General features: G+C 43.0%; 1 protein-coding gene across 3 annotated transcripts in view; it reads left to right on the top strand.

Moving 5' to 3' along the window:
* PLCB1 (phospholipase C beta 1) overlaps positions 1–20,335 on the top strand; it is a 472,399-nt gene that overhangs the window by 314,179 nt on the left and 137,885 nt on the right. For all 3 annotated transcript variants that reach the window (XM_079969662.1, XM_079969664.1, XM_079969663.1), the window contains one exon: positions 12,800–12,946. In XM_079969662.1, the coding sequence (XP_079825788.1) occupies positions 12,800–12,946 (147 nt within the window). The remainder of the gene's footprint in view (positions 1–12,799; positions 12,947–20,335) is intronic.

Genomic DNA, 20,335 nt, shown 5'->3' with positions numbered 1-20,335 from the left:
GCTGGGTCTCCCCAGCCACTCTGGGCGGCTTCCATAAAAACCAAAAATACACTAAAATATCACAGATTAAAAACTTCCCTGAACAGGGCTGCCTTAAGATGTCTTCTGAATGTCAGGTAGTTATTTATTGCTTTGACATCTGATGGGAGGGCGTTCCACAGGGCAGGCGCCACGACCGAGAAGGCCCTCTGCCTGGTTCCCTGTAGCTTTGCTTCTCGCAATGAGGGAACCGCCAGAAGGCCCTCGGCACTGGACCTCAGCGTCCGGGCAGAACGATGGAGGTGGAGACGCTCCTTCAGGTATACTGGGCTGAGGCCGTTTAGGGCTTTAAAGGTCAACACCAGCACTTTGAATTGTGCTCGGAAACGTACTGGGAGCCAATGTAGGTCTTTCAAGACCGGTGTTATGTGGTCTCGGCGGCCGCCCCCAGTCACCAGTCTAGCTGCCGCATTCTGGATTAGTTGTAGTTTCCGAGTCACCTTCAAAGGTAGCCCCACGTAGAGCGCATTGCAGTAGTCCAAGCGGGAGATAACTAGAACATCTGGAGGGCCGAGTCTGCCTATGCCTGCCTTAGATCCTAAGGTAACTAAGGAAGTTATCAGTAAGATTGGGGGTCCTTGAGGCTTCCTAGGTCAAAACTAGCATTTTGAAATCGAGTCCAGAAAGTAATCGGTAGGTGTTCTAGAATTGGTTTTATATGTTCAGATCACCTTGCACTGGTCGGCAATCTGGCCGCCAAATTCTGCACCACTTGTAGTTTCCAAACCATCTTCAAAAGCAGCTCCACATACAATGTATTTACACCTTGCCAACACTCCCGCCTTCCCAGATCTCAGCAAACCTCCACAGCTTGCCTAGGCTGCTCACCTGACCCTGTTTTCATCTTCTGGTTCTCTGCTCCTCACATTTCTTCTGCCTGCATCTCTATCCTCCAGATACCTCCTTCTCTCCTCATCTGGGTTACCTGCCTGCCTAACAGCCCAGCAGGTCATCACACTACGGGCAACAATGCTACCTGTCTATGGCCGAGTGATGACACCCTTGTGATTTTGTATATTGCAGAGATATACTGCTTATACTTTCTCAACACCTAGCATAAACCCTGGCACCTAAAATGGAGTGTATAGGTACATTTATGGTTTTCGTTCTGATTGTATATACCAAAAGCTCGATTTATTTCTTTTTTAAAAGAGGCAAGCACTGCTGTCTCCATGCTGGGATTCCTTCCCTAGCCCTGCACTGGAATTTCACCAGACTTTACAATGAAGAAGTTCAGCTTCGGTGAATACAAACCTAGGGGACGGTCATGTATCCTTCCCTCAAAAAAGAAAACAAAACCACAAAAAAGTTATGTGGCCCAAAATATTTTGAGAGAAAATTTTGTTTCAGACATCACATGTTCAAATCAGAGTGGAGTGTTTTGTTTTAAAGAAATGATTGAATATATATGTACAACAAGATGTAGAATTTATTGTGCACTGAGGAAAGGAAGAGTGTTTTCCCCTCCGAGCCTGCAAGCATTGCTTAAAAACAAAAACTTACCTCCAACGTAGGGGATCACCACACATAAACAGAACCATAACATCTCATCCTTGATTTAAGAAGCATCTTCCCCCCTGTCAATTTTTAGACAGATTGGCCTCACTGTTTTAAATCTATGTTTGCTAAAGAGTGTAGAAGCGCCTGTCAAAGTCTGCTGCGTACAAGTTGACGGGTCTGCCTCCTAGGCAACGGAGAACGTAGAGGCAGGAGCTAATACAAAGCAGGGAGGGCCCCGCTTTTCCACTTTGAAGACACCTTAATAGTACAGTGCACTTTTAAATATAGCATCTGACATAAACCACATCCCTCATAAGTCATGCTTCGTGGTAACAAGGGCACTGACGGAAGCACATTTTGCAAGAGGCAGAGAGCCCACGGCAAAGGAAGCTGAAAATGTCTTCGCAGAACATTCACTAGATGTTTATCTGCAGAGCCAGCAAAGCCATGGGCCTAAAAAGGACAAAAGTGAGGTAGAAGGAGGGATTTGGCATCTGCAATGGCTAGTTGATGTGATCAGGCTTTTCTAAGAGGGCAGTCCCATCTTATAAGCAATCCCTTGTTTTCATGTTTGATTGCTTTCTGGGAAGCCATATGCAGACCGTACAGCTTCCCTTGGTGGGAACGAACTCTCCATTCATATGATATATACAGGGATGAAGGTGCTGTGACACAAAAGTCCCTGGTGTCATTATGTTCCACTATCCTTCTTTGTGTTTTCAGATATGATTTTTATTTATTTGCTGTAATAAAATGTAAATTGCAGCCCAACCTGCATAATGTAGATAGGCAAAGCACAACTGAGATTTCCTGTGCCTTTAATAAACTACTTCCTGTGTGCAGGTTCAGACCACTGTATTGCTTCCTGATGAGTGCAGGTGCTAGATTTCTGATTAATAGTCTTTATTCATTGTTTCAGGGTCAGTTTCTGTTCTGGGGATGGAGCACTTTAAACTCTAGTCCTGGGAAGGACCTTGGAGACCTTCATTTTTTTTTTTATTATTATTATTATTATTATTATTATTATTATTATCATCTTTTTTAAAAAAATGGCAAGCAGAGCTCTTGACGACTTTTTAAAGTTATGTGCTTTAAACAGGGAACCATATGCAATGAAGGTAACTTTCCCCTTCATCTTCAAATGCCTTTTCTTTTAAAGAAAGAGATGATGTGTTCATCTTCCATAAAACAAAACTATACAGGTGTGTGTGTGTTTTTGCACACACGCACACCTCTGAAAGGGCAATAATGGGCACTACTGCTAGGGTCACCATTAACAGAAACCCCAGCAAGCAGAATGACTTGGATAACTCTTCTCTCGTGAAAAACACACAACTGTTTTGCAGCTATACGTCCAACTTATCTAATAATTTTTTAATGGCTTGGAAATATCCATGAGAATAAAATAAGAAATGTCACCTCTTTTGTGCATCCTTATTGTGAGCTGCATATCAGACGTGAGCAGGACAGGAGCTGGTAATGGACAGAGCTGAAGCCACACATTTTCTTTCTTTCCCTTTTGCTTTCTCTCTCTTTGCCTTTCTCTCTTTCTGTCTGCCTCCCCCCCCCCCAAATAAAAAGCAGCACATCCATTCACATGTTTGGTAACCTTTTTCTAAGCCTAAGTGCTTAAGGGACGTGGCTGGCGCTGTGGTCTAAACTACAGAGCCTAGGGCTTGCCGATCAAAAGGTCGCCAGTTCGAATCCCCGCGATGGGGTGAGCTCCCATTGCTTGGTCCCTGCTCCTGCCAACCTAGCAGTTTAAAAGCATGTCAAAGTGCAAGTAGATAAATAGGTACCACTCTGGTGAGAAGGGAAATGGCGTTTCTGTGCACTGCTCTGGTTCGCCAGTAGCGGCTTAGTCATGCTGGCCACATGACCTGGAAGCTGTACGCTGGCTCCCTCAGCCAGTAAAGCGAGATGAGTGCCGCAACCCCAGAGTCGTCCGCGACTGGACCTAATGGTCAGGGGTCCCTTTACCTTTAAGTGCTGTATATGGCGGGGGGGGGGGGAGAGATATATCAGGGGTGGCAACACATGGGAAAAGAAGGGTTAATCCTTCCCTCCCCAGCTCCTCCCATGTTACAACTTGTCTTATCAAACAAAAGTCCCATTCCTATGAACAAGACCTTATCCTAAGCCTAATTGATACTTGGTGGGGGTGTGATGTTGAGTAGGGGCTATCCAAGTGCAGAGATCAGGAAAGGCCAACCTTTTCTTCCCAATTGGCACACGTACTACCCAAAAATACACACACTCCTTCTCTGCAGCAATTATGCTTTATTGGCGGGGGGTGGGGAGCTCCCAGTTTCACCAATGGGAGCTTGTTTGTGGTCTGTCAGATTAATTCCTGTGCAGGGGATTAAGTCAAGGAAGGGAAGGTACAGACTCCATTCAAAGGCATCAAGGGCTTCACTGAGACCAAGAGCCAGAGATTCTTGACCTTGATTTAAATTGCATTAGGTCAGTATAATCCAAACTAGGTAGTGGGTACTCTGAAGAGACATCTATAAACATTTCCCTGAGCATGTAATGCAATTAGCAAGGTGCTAAGTTTTGGGAGAGAGGCAGGAGACTGGAAGTATTTGCAGAAAACTTAAGAGGATATTGTGGGATCCTGTGGCTCTCCATAATTTATGACCATTATCCATGCTATCTGAGGCTGATAGGATATGAAGTCCAACAACATCCTGAGGACCACAGGTTTCCCCATTCCGGTCTTAACATGTGCTTTTTAGCTAACAGGTGTATCCTATTCTCGGGAGTCCCTGATACTGCTGCAGCTATCATTTCCATGCTATCAAACATTGCCCACTAGGCTTTGGTGGGAACCAGATTTAGTGACGCTGATTGGGAGCTCAGTGACAATCTGGGCCCTTGCTGCTATTACCCTACCCAGAGGGACATGGGTGGTGCTGTGGTCTAAACCACAGAGTTTCTTGGGCTTGCCAATCAGAAGGTTGGTGGTTCGAATCCCCATGACGGAGTCAGCTCCCATTGCTCTGTCCCCGCTCCTGCCAACCTAGCAGTTCGAAAGCACACTAGTGCAAGTAGATAAATAGGTACTGCTGTGGTGGGAAGGTAAATGGCATTTCCATGCACTCTGGTTTCCATCACGGTGTTCAGTTGCACCAGAAGCGATTTAGTCATGGTGGCCACATGACCCGGAAAGTTGTCTGTGGACAAATGCCGGCTCCCTTGGCCTGAAAGCGTGATGAGCACCATAACCCCATAGTCGCCTTTGACTGGATTTAATCATCCAGGGGTCTCTTTAGCTTTACCTTTTACCCAGCATCCCGCTTGCTACCAAAAATTATAACTTTGTGCCCCTGTTAACTTAGCAGCTGCCAGTCACTGGCCCCTGTCTGCTTGCACTGAGTCTTGAATCGCAAAATAATTTGGTGTAGGGACCTGTATTTTGCTAAATAATAATGAGAAAGAGACAATCTGTGCCCTCTGGGAACTATGCGAATTAAGATACAATTTTGAAAATCTCTCAGCCCTGTTTCTTTAGTTTACCACAAGGGAAGCAAGGGGAATGAAATTTTTCATAATCCACTGTGGTCCCCAGACTTCCTTAATTAACATCACACAATTTAATCTACGAACATTTTATAATAACATGTAAATATAAATAAAATACAAATAAATGAAAAGGTGCAGTTTGATCCAATTTATAAAGTTGTTCCCTTTTTGCTAACATTTATTTGTTTGCAGCTTGTCTTCCGTGTTAATGAGGCTTAGCTATGAGCTCAGCCAAAGATTTTATTGTAATGTGAAAACCTCCTGACTGTTTATGCAGCAATTCTCTTGCAGCAACTAGTTGGAAGTTGAAGGAAGCACTTTATGTCTGTTAATTAAATGGATCAAGAAGATAAATCCACAATACAAAACAAAGCAGCAGTGATAGCGGCTACCAAACAGCAAGGGATTGTGAAGGTAGCAATACAGGAGTGCGCAAGTGTAGCTTTGTTTGACTTGGTGCTGAGATTTGTTCATTTTTATTGCAGGCTGTATGCTTTGAAAAGGCGTGGATTATGGTTGGATTTTGCAAGTCTGATGCTGAGTAGCATGAGTGTTTGCTGAGAGGTTTTGCCCATATCTATCAGATGTAGAATTCACTCTCTCTGGAAAATAGACTTGGATTAGCCAGGGCAAAATGCTGCTGCAACTGCTGCTACAGCATTTTTTGCATTCAGGTGTATGGAATTCAAATATGTTCCACAAGGATGCTTTATTGATTTGATTGTAGCTGTCATTGTAACTCTCCTGGGAAGAAATCACCAACCCTTCCTATCTCACCAAACTCCTGTGAAATGAGAATATGATGCTTTGGTCTGCAATGGAGGGAACATTTTAGTTTTGATTTTTAATTTTAGTCTTAGCCGTTTTAAAACTTTAGCTTTTCTTTCGGATTTAGTTTTCATCACTCGTATTCATTACAGAAGTGCCTTGTTGCATGAAGGAGGTGAACACAGCAGAGAGAGAGAGAGAGAGAGAGAGAGAGAGAGAGAGAGAGAGAGAGAGAGACCTCCCAAGGCAGCCAGCAGGGTTTAAGAGTTAGAAGTCCTTAAAAATTGGTGGAATTGAGGGCTACTTAAAGAGTGTGGACCATGCATTTGAGAGTATAGGAGAGTAAGGAAGAAAGCCAAGCAAATTCTGTCTGACAAATCCTGGGTGCAAAGGGTACCTTTCTCATGAAAGTAATTGGTAACATGTGGGCAGGTTTCTCCCTCCTCCAGGCAGGCAGCATCCTCATGAGGTCACAGTGGCCAGCCTCTCTCTCCTTCAGGGATATAGCATCATCATGAGGTCACAGTGGCCAGTCTCTCTCCTTCAGGGAGGCAGCATCATCATGAGGTCACAGTGGTCAGGCTCTCTCCTTTGGGCAGGCAGTATCCACATGGGATCACAAGGTTCAGCCTTTCTTTGATTGAAATAGACAGCATACTTAGTGTCTCTGTCTTTCAGACAGAAGGAAGAGCATTTGGGCGCGGCATAAATTTTATTCAGGTGAGCAGCAGCAATGTGTGGTTACAGTGGCTACTAGCATCTGACTAAGTGAAATGGACCGCAGTTCAGTTTGCAGGCAGGTACTCTGGGTATTATATAGCTTTTTCTGATATGGAAATCCGCAGTCTGGCCTGATAACAGAAGAGGCAGAGAATGCCGGCATCCCATCTATAACAGGGCAACAGGGTTTGGCAAGCATAGTTTTAGACACGAACGGACAAGCTGAAGGAAGCCCGTTAGATACTTAATTTGTTGTTGTAGTAGTAGTTTTTTTTCCTGCCAAGGAGAGGAAAACGTTCTTGTGGGATTTTCTGCCTCTTGTGCCCAAATAACTTGATTGGCCTCAGGTACAATGTATCTTTTTTCTCTCCATCTCAGGCAACAAAACAGGAGGGGTGCCCATCTTCAGGATTCCTTTTCCTTTCTCCCTCCCCTGTGGATTCAATTACTACATAATTTTGCATCCCAGCCAACAGCAGGCAGATGTAGGCAATCTTAAAACTAATTTTCACGTGCTTCTGGTTAGCGTTGATGGCATAACTATAAAAGGAAACTGCCCCTTAAGTAAGTAGCTGCTAGCAGGCAGGCAATATAGGGATGGCAGTGGGGTCTCTTTTTCTGGTGGAGAAATGGCTTTTCGCCATTTAACTTCTCTGGAAGCTCATTATCCAAATATCTTGGCTATTAGCCTGTAGTTCCCTTAACAGCTGACTTGCCATTTAGGAAGTCTCCAATGGGATTGACTAAAAGTAAGCATGTACCCCTGCTTTAGATTTTTCACTGGAAGAAGGGAACTAACTCTATCTAGCTGCCTACCTAATCAGCGGATAATCAAACTCGGATATTCACTACAGATAAAGTAAGCTAATATCAGTAGGGGGAATCCATTTTGCTCATTCACAAATATCCAGGAATTTATATAACCCATAGTTTGCAAATCCCCTTATTAACCTGCCAGAGGGACAATTGTAACTGGAAAAGAAGGGAGAAAATAAAAGACAAAACCAAAACAGACGTAGTGTTTCAGAATGAAATTCCTTGTAAAGTCAGGCATTATCCAAGATTGACAAGGGACGGTTGTCTTTTAAAATAGATTGTTCAGAATCTTAAGGCTTTACCTCTGCAATTATCCAGTACTACAGCCTGACTATTAAGATAATTTTTAACTAAATGTTGATGGGAACATGGTAGCATAATATTATGGAGATTGTCATACACTTGCTAAATATCACCTGTACTTACTTTTCTTTTTAAAGAACCATGGCCACGTATTATTAAAGAGGTTGGCTTACTCTTAAAATAAGCTCACCTGTCACCCTATATTTCCTTAATTAAAAAACTGTCTCTCAGTTGAGCCGTTGAGAGTAGTCACTCAGCAGCCACGTTGTGCAACACAGCACGCCAGTCATTCTTCAGTATCCTTTTTGTTTTAGAAGTGGGCGAAAAATAAATCACTTGATGGAGAGCAAAAATAGCAGTATGTTCTTAAATTTTAAAATGTTTTGCTAGGGTTTATGTTTACAAAGTCTGTTTTAGTTGTACTTAGACATTGGTCCCATCTACCCTATACATTTAAATCACTATCGTTCCATTTTAAAACAGTCATGGTAGCCCCCCAGGAATCATGAGAACTGTAGTCCCCATACAGAGCCACAGTGTCTCCAGAAAGCATATTCCCTAAGTTATATTACCAAACTGCAAAAATTGGAGCTTAAAATATCAGAAGTTGCTTGATTCATATCCTATTCCACTCAGTAAGTTTTCTACTCTGAATTCAAAGGGGAAACTCTGCGATTATATTTTCCATTATGGTGCTCAGTTGGATAGACAGGACATTAAATAATTAATTTTTAAAATGATATAGACTTTATAAATTGGAACATAAAACGGCTGATTACCTTGTAAAGCCCACATTTCCAAAGCTTAGGTGAGCATTTACGGCCTTCCACTTCCAAACTGCCTACAGCTACGCTCGGTGGCAGATATTCTCACACGCCCTTCGTACTACATTTGTGGGGCACCAGAAATTGAGGATCTACCTCATTGCTTGTTCTTTTGTTCACTCTGCCCTGAGCCAAGAATGAAATTTCTGGGATCTGTTCTGCCCCACCTACACTCTGATACCATTTCAGAAAAGATTTTCTAGCTCCTGTCAGACACCAACTGTAGGGTAACCTTCAAGGTCTCTTTTTGTCCTAGCACAGTCATCCCCAAACTCGGCCCTCCAGCTGTTTTGGGACTACAACTCCCATCATCCCCAGCTAACAGGACCAGTGGTCAGGGATGATGGGAATTGTAGTCCCAAAACAGCTGGAGGGCCGAATTTGGGGATGCCTGTCCTAGCAGCAATGAAAATCCAGGCAAGAGTTATTATAGAGATTGCTGTTGACTGCTTTGGGGGTGCTCTTATTTCACCACAATAGTTCAGCAATTCCAAGAGTTCCCTAAGAAGAGTTAAAGCCACTCTGAAAACTGTGGCTCTGCCAGGGGAATAAGGGTCTCCTATCAGCCATGCGGGTGGCGCTGTTGGTAAAACCTCAGAGCCTAGGACTTGCCGATCGCATGGTCGGCGGTTCGAATCCCCGCGGCGGGGTGAGCTCCCGTCGTTCGGTCCCAGCTCCTGCCCACCTAGCAGTTCGAAAGCACCCTTAAGTGCAAGTAGATAAATAGGTACCGCTTTATAGTGGGAAGGTAAACGGCGTTCCGTGTGCTGCTCTGGTGCCGGTTCGCCAGAGCAGCTTCGTCACGCTGGCCACGTGACCCGGAAGTGTCTGCGGACAGCGCTGGCTCCCGGTCTCTAGAGTGAAATGAGCACACAACCCTAGAGTCTGTCAAGACTGGCCCGTACGGGCAGGGGTACCTTTACCTTTACCTATCAGCTCTTAGCACCGTTCTCAAACTACAGTTCTCAGGATTCCTTGGGGGAAGCCATGGCTGATGGAGTAACATGATCTTGCTTTAAATACAGATAGGTAGCCGTGTTGGTCTGCCATAGTCAAAACAAAATAAAAAAAATCATTCCAGTAGCACCTTAAAGACCAACTAAGTTAGTTCTTGGTATGAGCTTTCGTGTGCATGCACACTTCTTCAGATACCAACTGAATATCAGATATCTGAAGAATATCAGATATCTGAAGAAGTGTGCATGCACACGAAAGCTCATACCAAGAACTAACTTAGTTGGTCTTTAAGGTGCTACTGGAAGGAATTTTTTTATTTTGTTTTGCTTTAAATAGTTTGTATTATACACATTTATAATTATAATTCTGATGTTTCCTTAATTTATTCAATTAAAAGCATTTTTAACATATTTTTTCTCCTCCTCCCATTACACTCCCCTGTAAACCTCCCATTCCCAAAAACGCCCCACCAGATGTTTGCCTAGTAATGTAAGCAGCAGCCCCTTCCCAAAAAATCCAAAGATATTTCTCCCCCTCCCCAAGAAATCAGCAGTAAAAGAGCCACCATTTTCTCAGGGGGGGTGGTGGTCCTATTTTTGCAGAACCTTGGACAGAGAATTTCAGCCCAGCCCTAGCTGAGAAGTCCTTTACCACTTCAAAGGGAGAAATCTTCTCCAATCCACCAGTCTACTTCCCTGCGAAGGGTTGCAGTAGATGGGAAGGAATCCAACATGCTTTATCGAGAAGCAGCTGAGAGCAATGCCCTGTGTGCCGTCAGCAGATTTGCTCATGAGTAAGCATCCATTCTGCCACTTCCCAGCAGGTCTTCTGCAGTCATTGTTTCAGTCTTGACTGCTGTGTGTCGCACACCTGAAAAGGACAGCAAAAGAAATCCTAGGAGGAAGCAAGCAGGGAGCTTCCAAACCTTCATTACTGCAAACATTTCACAGGGGGTCTTCTGAAATCCCTCATGGGCTCACATTTCTAAACAAGAGCTGCATATTAGGACATGAAGAAAATGTGTCCATTTAGAGAATCCCTTGAAGAGCTGAGCCTCTTGCTAGCTGCCAGGAGATCTACATTCAGCCTGACATTATCTTTTGCAATAAAAACAATGAGTTTTTCAGATTCAACAAAAGCAGACAGAACGGAATGATCTTGAAACTTTCTCCCCCCTCCCCTCTGAGTAATCAGTTTATGTTCTTATTTTCTCTGTTGACTAAATGACTGGAAAGAGTCCAACTGAAGTTGGCAGAAGACATTCTATTAATAATACAGGCATATGGAGGATATTAGAATTTCAGTGCATCATTACCTGTCAGTGCTACTCATGAAAGTGCATGGGAACTGAATAGCACATTGGCAAGACTTGGTCGTGTGTTCTGGAAATGTTTCTTTTTCCTATGAAAAGTTATTCCAAAATTTCCCTAGGAGGTTGACTGCCCTCTGTTTGGCAGCTGAAATATAATACTTAAGTGAGAACTGACCAGGAACTTCTGAAGTTATCAAACTTCACATGTCAGTTGGTAATACGACTTCAGGCAACTCTCTGGGGGTTTTTTTTGGGGGGGTGGTGGTGTTGTGTCCCGGATCATTGCGTGCTTGCATGAAATCACGTGTAATTGGAACACCCATTGAAAAAGCCTGCAAACACCCCATCACGCCCCCTCCCCATTCCACTCCTTTTGGTGACTTTTAGTGGCATTTCCGGGTCACTTCTGGGTTCGGCATGATATGTGGTTGTGTACATATTGGACGTGCCTAAAACAGCAGCTGCTTGTACAAGGGTATGTATACATTGGTGATGAATCTGTATCCGATGCACTCCCGGTGCTAGTTTTGGAAGCTGCACACAAATGATGCTCACAAATGATGCTCACAATCCACACTGATTGTGTAGCTTCTTGAGAAATACTGCTGTGTGGTGTCTTTTTGCTCAAGCCGGCTTCAGTCCGGCTCGCAAATTCAGTCTCAATTCACTTTGTACTTGAGACAGGTGTCTGCATTTGAGACAGACATTGCGCACGTGCATCCGTCAGCTTCACAAATAGGTGTTCAGGAGCAGGGTGTTACGAGAAAGGGAAACAAAGCGCGCCATGCACTTGGGGAGAAGACAACCTCTCACCCCTCTCTGATGTGTACAAAGCCATGCATATGCATCCTGACCTGCAATAGAGAAAAGTGACCTTGCTGTGCTTTCAATTGCTAATATGTACACTCAGGAACAAGTTGCCCTGGTATAACTGTTCTCTAAGACTTACCGTACTTAAATGTGTTGGGACAATGCAGAGGATTGTTTGGATGGTTTATCACTGTTCTGTTATTTATATGATCATTACCAGTCCTTTTCTCTCACACACATGTGTGGGAAGCATCTCCATTTATCCTTTCAACTTTCCTGAGTGGTAGTTATTAAAGAAGCCTGATGAAAACATCAGGTATTCCTTTTCTGCAATCAAATGCTCACCGTTGTGACATTTCCAGCACTGATAAATCAGTTGCTTAATTGCAATTGAGGAAAATGCAGCACAGCCACAGTAGTAGCCTTGGATAAAAATGAAACGTTATTCTCTGCCAATCCTAAAAAGCACATTAGTGAAAGTATGGGATGCAGCAGTGGTTTGGCCCACTTCTCCTCTTCAGCACTGGGAGAATTAGGGTGTGTTTACACATGACACTGTGGTCTAAACCACTGAGCCTCTTGGGTTTGCCGATCAGAAGGTTGGTGGTTTGAATCCCCACGACGGGGTGAGATCCTGTTGCTCTGTTCCAGCTCCTGCCAACCTAGCAGTTCAAAAGCACACCAGTGCAAGTAGATAAATAGTACCACTGCGACAGGAAGGTAAACAGCATTTCTGTGCATTCTTGTTTCCATCACGATGTTCCATTGCACCAGAAACAGTTCAGTCATGCTGGCCACATGACCCGGAAAGCTGGACAAATGCTGGCTCCCTTGGCCTGAAAGCGAGATGAGTGCCTCAACCCCATAGTCGCCTTTGACTGGACTTAACCGTCCACGGGTCCTTTACCTTTACATTACACATAAGAACCTACCTCCATTCCAGGGCTGAGCTACTATTTTGCACCTGGCTGTGCTTGGTGGACCTCGGCATTTTAAGTAAGATGCAAAGTCAAACTCTTAAGGGTTGCAGTCTGCTCATTTTTGTTCTTGGATCACTTGAAAAATGAAGAAAAACCAAACCCATAGAATCAAGGCTGCTGATATGATAAATAATTTGTTGAGCTTGTCTTGTTCTTCTGGGATGAGTTGAATCCAAACAAAGGTGTACTGCAAGCTGAGTTATTGAAGCTAAAGTATGTGCCTTCTTTAATTTCTTTTCTCCCAGGGCAGATATCGGTGGATGGATTTATGAGATATTTGAGTGGAGAAGAGAACGGAGTCGTTCCACCTGAAAAACTGGATTTGAATGAAGATATGAGCCAGCCTCTGTCTCACTATTTTATCAATTCGTCGCACAACACCTACCTCACAGGTGCAGTATGGGGGGGGAAGCAGTTTTGACAAATTAGATAATGTAGATTTATTGTTAATAGAGTCAAAATACCTGCAGATGATTGGGAGTTCATGGACTGTCTAAACCCTTCAAGGCAGGGAGATGCTGACCCCAGAAAGGTGGTTACCTGGTGATGTCTATGTTTCCATCAGTTTCCTCCTTCTCTTTTAAAAATTATTTTAAAATAATTTTATTGAAAAGTTTTCAGATATACATTTCCACTTTAAATTTTACAATATACCAATACATTCAATGACTTCCCTCCCTATCCTTCCAAGGCTCCTTTGATTTAACCCCAATTCTTGTATATTCTTATTTATCCAATTGATCCAATTTCTCCCCTTTATAATATCCCTTTAAAGATGTTATACTGTTGATTTTACATTAATGCTGCCAGCGTTTTCATCTGTGTATGATTATTTTCTACGTGCTCAACCAAAAATTTCCACTCCTCTCTCGGTACTTGTTCTTCCTGCTTTCTTATTCTACTTGTTAGGCCAGTTACCCCTGCGTATTCCATCATCTTTAGTTGATAATCCTCCTTGTTAAGGACCTAACCAGGAGCAAGCTCACCCGTTCAGAATGGGCCCTATTCATTCAAGCTGCTTAGCATGTGCTTAATTTACCTTGGGCATGAATTAATTTGTTGGTCAGAGATTGGAGCAATTCCCGCAGCCAGATCTGCCAGCCCTCCTTCCCAAGGCTACCCTTACAAGGGACCGTAGTGTCGGGGAGGTCTCCAACTTTAGACCTGGCTGCTCTCATTGCACACACATTGCAAGATCAATATTCTGGCACGCCACCCCAAACTCTGAGTAGTGTGAGATTCCAGGGGTTCCAGGCACTCACCCAGGGTTCATTTTTTTTCCTTTTGGAAATTAGGCACAGAAGAGACTGTGGTGTCCTTATGAGATATGGTTTACTTACACATATATGCAACCTGATCCTATGATGGAGGGGCTCACAACATCAACACCCCAAGAGATACTTGTTTCTCCCACAGCCACAGCTTTGGATTCAAACGGAGATGCACAATCTCTCTGCCTCTCTGGCTTTTTCCGTTTGCTGCCTTGCTTCTCAGTTGCATAAACTCTAAACTCTGGCTTAGTACAAGCCCTTTGATCTTTTGTCCTCTTAATGGCCCATTACCCAGGAGGCTAGCCTGCCTGGCTTAATTAGCTATTAACGCTTCTTGAATCCAGGGATTAGAAGCGTCTAGCAACCACAAATTCATAACAGTGTTATCACTATTCAGAACGCACCACCAGCCTGAGCAAGTGGAAGGGGGAAAGACTGATTTTTCACTAAGCCCAGCAATGGTGGCTGAGAAAGATCAGCCTGGATGTGTAGAGAGAAAAATCTCACTCCACACCTGGGAAAGCTTGTCCAGGGTATCATGGCTGTAGCATTACTTTTAGCAGTGAGAAGGAAAAACAGTACGGGGGAGTAAGTGTTGACTTTACTCTGCCCCTACCCACGGGTGGCGCTGTGATCTTAACCACTGAGCTCTTGGACTTGCCAATCAGAAGGTCAGTGGCTCGAATCCCCACAATGGGGTGAAGCTCCTGTTGCGCTGTCCCAGCTCCTGCCAACCTAGCACACCAGTACAAGTAGATAAATAGGTACCACTGCAGCGGGAAGGTAAACAGTGTTCCCTTGTGCTCTGGTTTCCGTCACAGTGTCCTGTTGCACCAGAAGCAGTTGAGTCATGCTGGCCAAATGACCCAGATTTCTGCCTGTGGATAAATCCTGGCTCTCTCAGCCTGAAAGTGAGATGAGTGCCTTAACCCCATAGTCACCTTTGACTGGATTTAACTGTCCAGGGGTCCTTTACCTTTACGTTACCTGTCCCTACCATTTGCATTGTTCTGTCTGGAACATGACCAAGAGATTATTGGACCTGTTGGTAAAGTATTGCAATATTGTAGATGCCTTTTGCCCAATTAAAGCTGAAGCTACTGGCCCTACCTTGTATATAAGAAGTGGCTGCTTGGATGTGTTAGAAATGCTTTGCTCACTGATCTTTCTCCCATATGTATCATTTCAAACTTTGTATGGGAAGTATCATGTTTATTTATTTTTTTTATAAATGTTTATTAAGATTTTTTAAATACAAATGCAAAAATAATCAACAATATAGCATATATCATAACATATTTTCAAAACCTCTTTGGACTCCCTCACATCTCCTGCTCCCACTTACATCGTCTTAAATTTTAGCCAGCAAATTGTCATCTTGTTTATATTCTTAGGTCCCATTCTTTTAAATATAGTCTAATAGTTCTCCAAATGGTTTATATTTTCCTCAATCTACTTATCGTCCTAATTCCATCTAGTTTAGTGGTGGTCAATTATTTATGATCTAGCATCCTTCTTAACATTCAACCAAATTACAATATTTTTGTAAATAAGTCCTAAATTTCTTCCAGTCTTCTTCAACCCTCTCCTCTCCCAGGTCTCGGATTCTGCCGGTCATCTCAGCCAGTTCCATATAGTCTATCAGTTGCATCTGCCATTCTTCCAGTGTGGGTAAATCTTGAGTTTTCCAATGCTTGGCAATGAGTATCCTTGCTGCTGTTGTTGCATACAGGGAAAAAGTTCTATCCTTTTTTGTCACCATCTGGCCGACCATACCCAAGAGAAAGGCCTCCGGTTTCTTGGGAAAAGTATACTTAAATACCTTTTTCAACTCATTATATATCATTTCCCAGAAGGCTTTCACTCTAGGGCATGTCCACCAGAGGTGAAAAAATGTTCCTTCATTTCCTTTACATTTCCAGCATTTGTTATCAGACAAATGGTATATTTTGGCAAGTTTAACTGGGGTCATGTACCATCTATATATCATTTCCATTATATTTTCCTTCAAAGCATTACATGCAGTGAAGTTCAGCCCAGTGGTCCACAACCTTACCCAGTCCTCAAACATAATATTGTGCCCAATGTCCTGTGCCCACTTTATCATAGCCGATTTAACCATTTCATCTTGTGTGTTCCATTTTAACAGCAAGTTATACATTCTTGAAAGTACCTTAGTCTTAGGTTCTAACAATTCTGTTTCCAATTTCGATTTCTCCACCTGGAACCCTAACTTTTTATCATTTTTAAAAACTTCCTTAATCTGAGCGTAGTGTAACCAGTCTCGCACTTTATCCTTTATTTTCTCCAAACTCTGCAATTTCCAATTGTCTCCGTCTTTTTCTAGAATTTCCCAATATTTCGGCCACTTGGCCTCCATATTGAGTCTTTTTCGGGCCTTAGCTTCCAGAGGCGATAGCCACCTCGGAGTTTTATTTTCCAATAAGTCTTTATATTTTGTCCAGACATTAAACACTGCTTTCCTGACAATATGGTTTTTGAAGGCCTTATTGATTTTAACCTTATCATTCCATAAGTATGCATGCCACCCAAAAGCATTATTAAAACCTTCCAGATCCAACACGTCAGTGTCCTCGAGAAGTAGCCAATCTTTTAGCCAGCAGAAAGCTGCGGCCTCATAGTACAACTTTAAGTCCGGCAGGGCAAAGCCCCCTCTCTCTTTCGCATCGGTTAATATCTTAAACTTAATTCTGGGCTTTTTGCCCTGCCAGACAAACTTAGAGATATCTCTCTGCCAAGGAAGTATCATGTTTAAATGCTCCCACACACAACTAACCCCCTCTTTGTACATAAGCCCTCTTTTCTCTGGATTGTGATATTCATGTCACCAAAAAGCATTGACTTTCAACATATTGTAGAGGGATGTGTGGGTCTTGGTCATTTTGACCATTTGCATCTGATGTGAAAAACTACATAAGCCAGTAGCAGATCCAAGCAGGCAGTATAAGGCTATAATTACAAAGATAACATTATTGCATATATTTTTTTTTAAAAAAGCAAATGGTTGCTCTTGAAAATAACTATTGCTGTTAAATTCATATGCAACAGTTTGATTCGCTGTTGTAGTCAAGATAATACCAATAATTAGGGATCAAGCTTGTTATTTTCTCTGCAAAATCAAACATTGAAGGTTAGAAAAACATTTTTCAAATTGGCCATGTCCATATAATGACAGATATTTTTCCTGATGCAAACTTACGCTGTCATGTGTCCAGATGTTGACATTAATACAAGTTGAATAACCACAGGAAGAGTAAAAAAGAAAGAAAGGTATTGCCTATTATTTGCTTCATGAAAACACTACTTTGAGTTCAGAACTGCAATATGGATTGCCTCAGTATGCACCAGTTGTTTTTTTTATCAAAACTGAACAAGGTGCACAACTTAAAATTCTTTTCACAATTTAACTTATTTTCTAACTGGATAAAGATAAAGGTAAAGGGACCCCTGACCATTAGGTCCAGTCGTGACCGACTCTGGGGTTGCGGCGCTCATCTCGCTTTATTGGCCGAGGGAGCCGGCATACAGCTTCTGGGTCATGTGGCCAGCATGACTAAGCCGCTTCTGGCAAACCAGAGCAGCGCACGGAAACTTTGACATGCTTTCAAACTGCAAGGTTGGCAGGAGCAGGGACCGAGCAACGGGAGCTCACCCCGTTGCGGGGATTCGAACCGCCAACCTTCTGATCGGCAAGTCCTAGGCTCTGTGGTTTAACCCACAGCGCCACCCACGTCCCTTTCTAACTGGATACCTAATGGTTAATTTTGTGCAAAGCAGAGATACTATAACACATCTAGATTGGATGCATTGCTAAGCCAAACCATGGCTTAACATGAAGGAGCAATAGTGTGAGTTCCCTGACTACACAGGGCTAAACCTTGGTTTGGTTTAGCATTTTGTCTGAATCTGGGCTCATGGTTTGTCTTGCTCCGGACAAACCACAAGTTGTAAACCAAGAATAAAACCGCTAAATACTTCTTTTATTTGTTTCAGCAAGCCTGCTCTGACATTTGATTGTATTATGTTTAGTTAAGTTGTTAAATTTTTTATTGTTGGCTTTTGATAAATACTTTATGGAAACAGTTTTTTTTTTTTAAAAAAAAGCACACAACTGAATGGCCTATACACGTTGTTAAATTAATTAAATGAGTATATGGAGGGCCACACATCGTCTAGCCCTAACATAAGGAGTGAGGGACAAGCAGTCCATTTTATTTGGCAAGGTGCACAAAGAAAAGACTGTCCCTCTCCGAGGCTGAAGCTTACAGCAATTTCAAGTTTTCCATTTTATACATTTATTGGAACTAATTAAAATGGTCTCTGTAGTACGTAAGTTTCCCAAAGTTCCTTCACAGGATTGTTCTGGATTGATAGCATTGTTCTGTGTATTAAGTATAGAAATTACCTACAACAACAGATCTGTAAGTGCCCTGCTATTTTTGTAATTTAATTTGAAATGTGTCCAAGACCAGGTAAGAATTTTTCCGTTACCTCCAGTCTTTGCTTATCTCACCCCTGTCCCCTAACTGAAATCTCTTTATCTTCTGCTGCTGAAACCTGTAATAGTTCTGCTGAAGAATCCACCATAACTACACACATTATTTTAAATGTGACTGCACAATGGATTTATATAAAAGCATTATGATGTTGACAGTTTAATTTTTAATGCTAACTCTTGTGTTATCTTGTCAGCACAATCCTGTCAGAACAATCTGTTGTACTGGTCCACACCCAGTTGTTAGGCTGTTTTGTGCCCACAAGGAAATATTACCATAGATTTATGAGCGTGATAGTAAAAGCTGACATTTTGCAAATGATAGTCTTTAGTGGTTCTGTAAATACCATATCTCACCCCAGGAGGCCCATCAAATATTCCTGTGCTGTGACTTTGCCAAATGCAAAATTCAGTTGATCGTCAAATCGTCTTTTGCATACGCCTTTCAATATGCTTGGACATGGACACATAAAATTTCCAAGACCCCAATTAATGTTTGGATAACCTGGGCCAGCTCACACATGCACCTTGCTAAATATCTATGTAATGGAGTTGATGTGCATGGGCCCCTCTCAGTTGAACAAGATAACCTATGGCATGAGTGTTCCCTCAGTAGAAATCCAGCTTGATCAACTTCCACCTACATCACCAGTGTCCTCAATATTGGACCAGTATTGATCTGACCACAGGGCATTTGTTTTTATTTATTAAACAAGTTTTAGATCACTTTGCTGCATATAGCCATTGAAGTGTTGTACATGGTAAAAACACAAAAAAGCATGCACACTGAGAGCAATAGAATCAAACAACAATGTTATTGTTTAGTCGTTTAGTCGTGTTTACTCTTTGTGACCCCATGGACCAGAGCATGCCAGGCACTCCTGTCTTCCACTGCCTCCCACAGTTTGGTCAAACTCATGTTAGTAGCTTCGAGAATACTATCCAACCATCTCGTCCTCTGTCGCCCCCTTCTCCTTGTGCCCTCCATCTTTCCCAACATCAGGGTCTTTTCCAGGGAGTCTTCTCTTCTCATGAGGTGGCCAAAGTATTGGAGCCTCAGCTTCACGATCTGCCCTTCCAGTGAGCACTCAGGGCTGATTTCCTTCAGAATGGATAGGTTTGATCTTCTTGCAGTCCATGGGACTCTCAAGAGTCTCCTCCAGCACCGTAATTCAAAAGCATCAATTCTTCGGCGTACAATAAAACAGTACAATAAAACAATAAAACAGTACAAATTCTAAAAACAATGGGAGGAATTCAGTATCTCACTAAGGTGATTGTTCCATCAAGGCAAACGTTTTGGATTGCGTGTCACCCCTTCCTTTGATGAATAAAGACATGTGGACACCAGTATTTTAGGTTAATGGGCTAAGAAAGGCCACAACTTTATTGGTTACAGAATGTGAGTGATATTGGCTTTAGGCATTGGACCCGAACCCGGACTATATCTGACTCCTGCCCACCATGCAGGAATTCTCACAAGGGTTAACCACCAGTAGGGGGAGCCCTGTTGATGTACATCAACTCAGAGATACCCCCGCCAGGGCCAGTGGAAAGGTTGTACCATGGCCCTAGCCTCCACCTGGGCTTCGGACAGGAACCATGAGCTACAGATTCCTTTAACAGAATACCCTTAAAGGGGAGGGGTAGGTGATGGCCACTCCCTCCCCTCCCATAAACCAAACTTTTCCAATGCCTAACTGCCTGACCTTACAAAGCTGTGACGATTTGCTACAAGGTAGACAAAAACAAAGTGGCTGGTGCCAATCCACCAAGTGGGAAAATTCCTACCAGGCCCCTTCAACAGGCTACCAACCAAAGTCCATAGCAAGGTCAAGGTGTTGAACGCAAGAAAAAAGGGCAGGAGGGCAGGAGATCCACGGAAGCCATCTTCAAAGGTAGTGCCAACACTGTTGACCAGCTCTTACCATCAGAAAAGTGACAGGGGTATAACCCAGGGAAAGCCTTCCTAAACAAAAGTATCTTCAGTAGGT

This window comes from Podarcis cretensis, assembly GCF_951804945.1.
Source record: "Podarcis cretensis genome assembly, chromosome: 3".
Lineage (NCBI taxonomy): Eukaryota > Metazoa > Chordata > Lepidosauria > Squamata > Lacertidae > Podarcis > Podarcis cretensis.
This window is presented reverse-complemented; position numbering and strand designations above follow the sequence as displayed.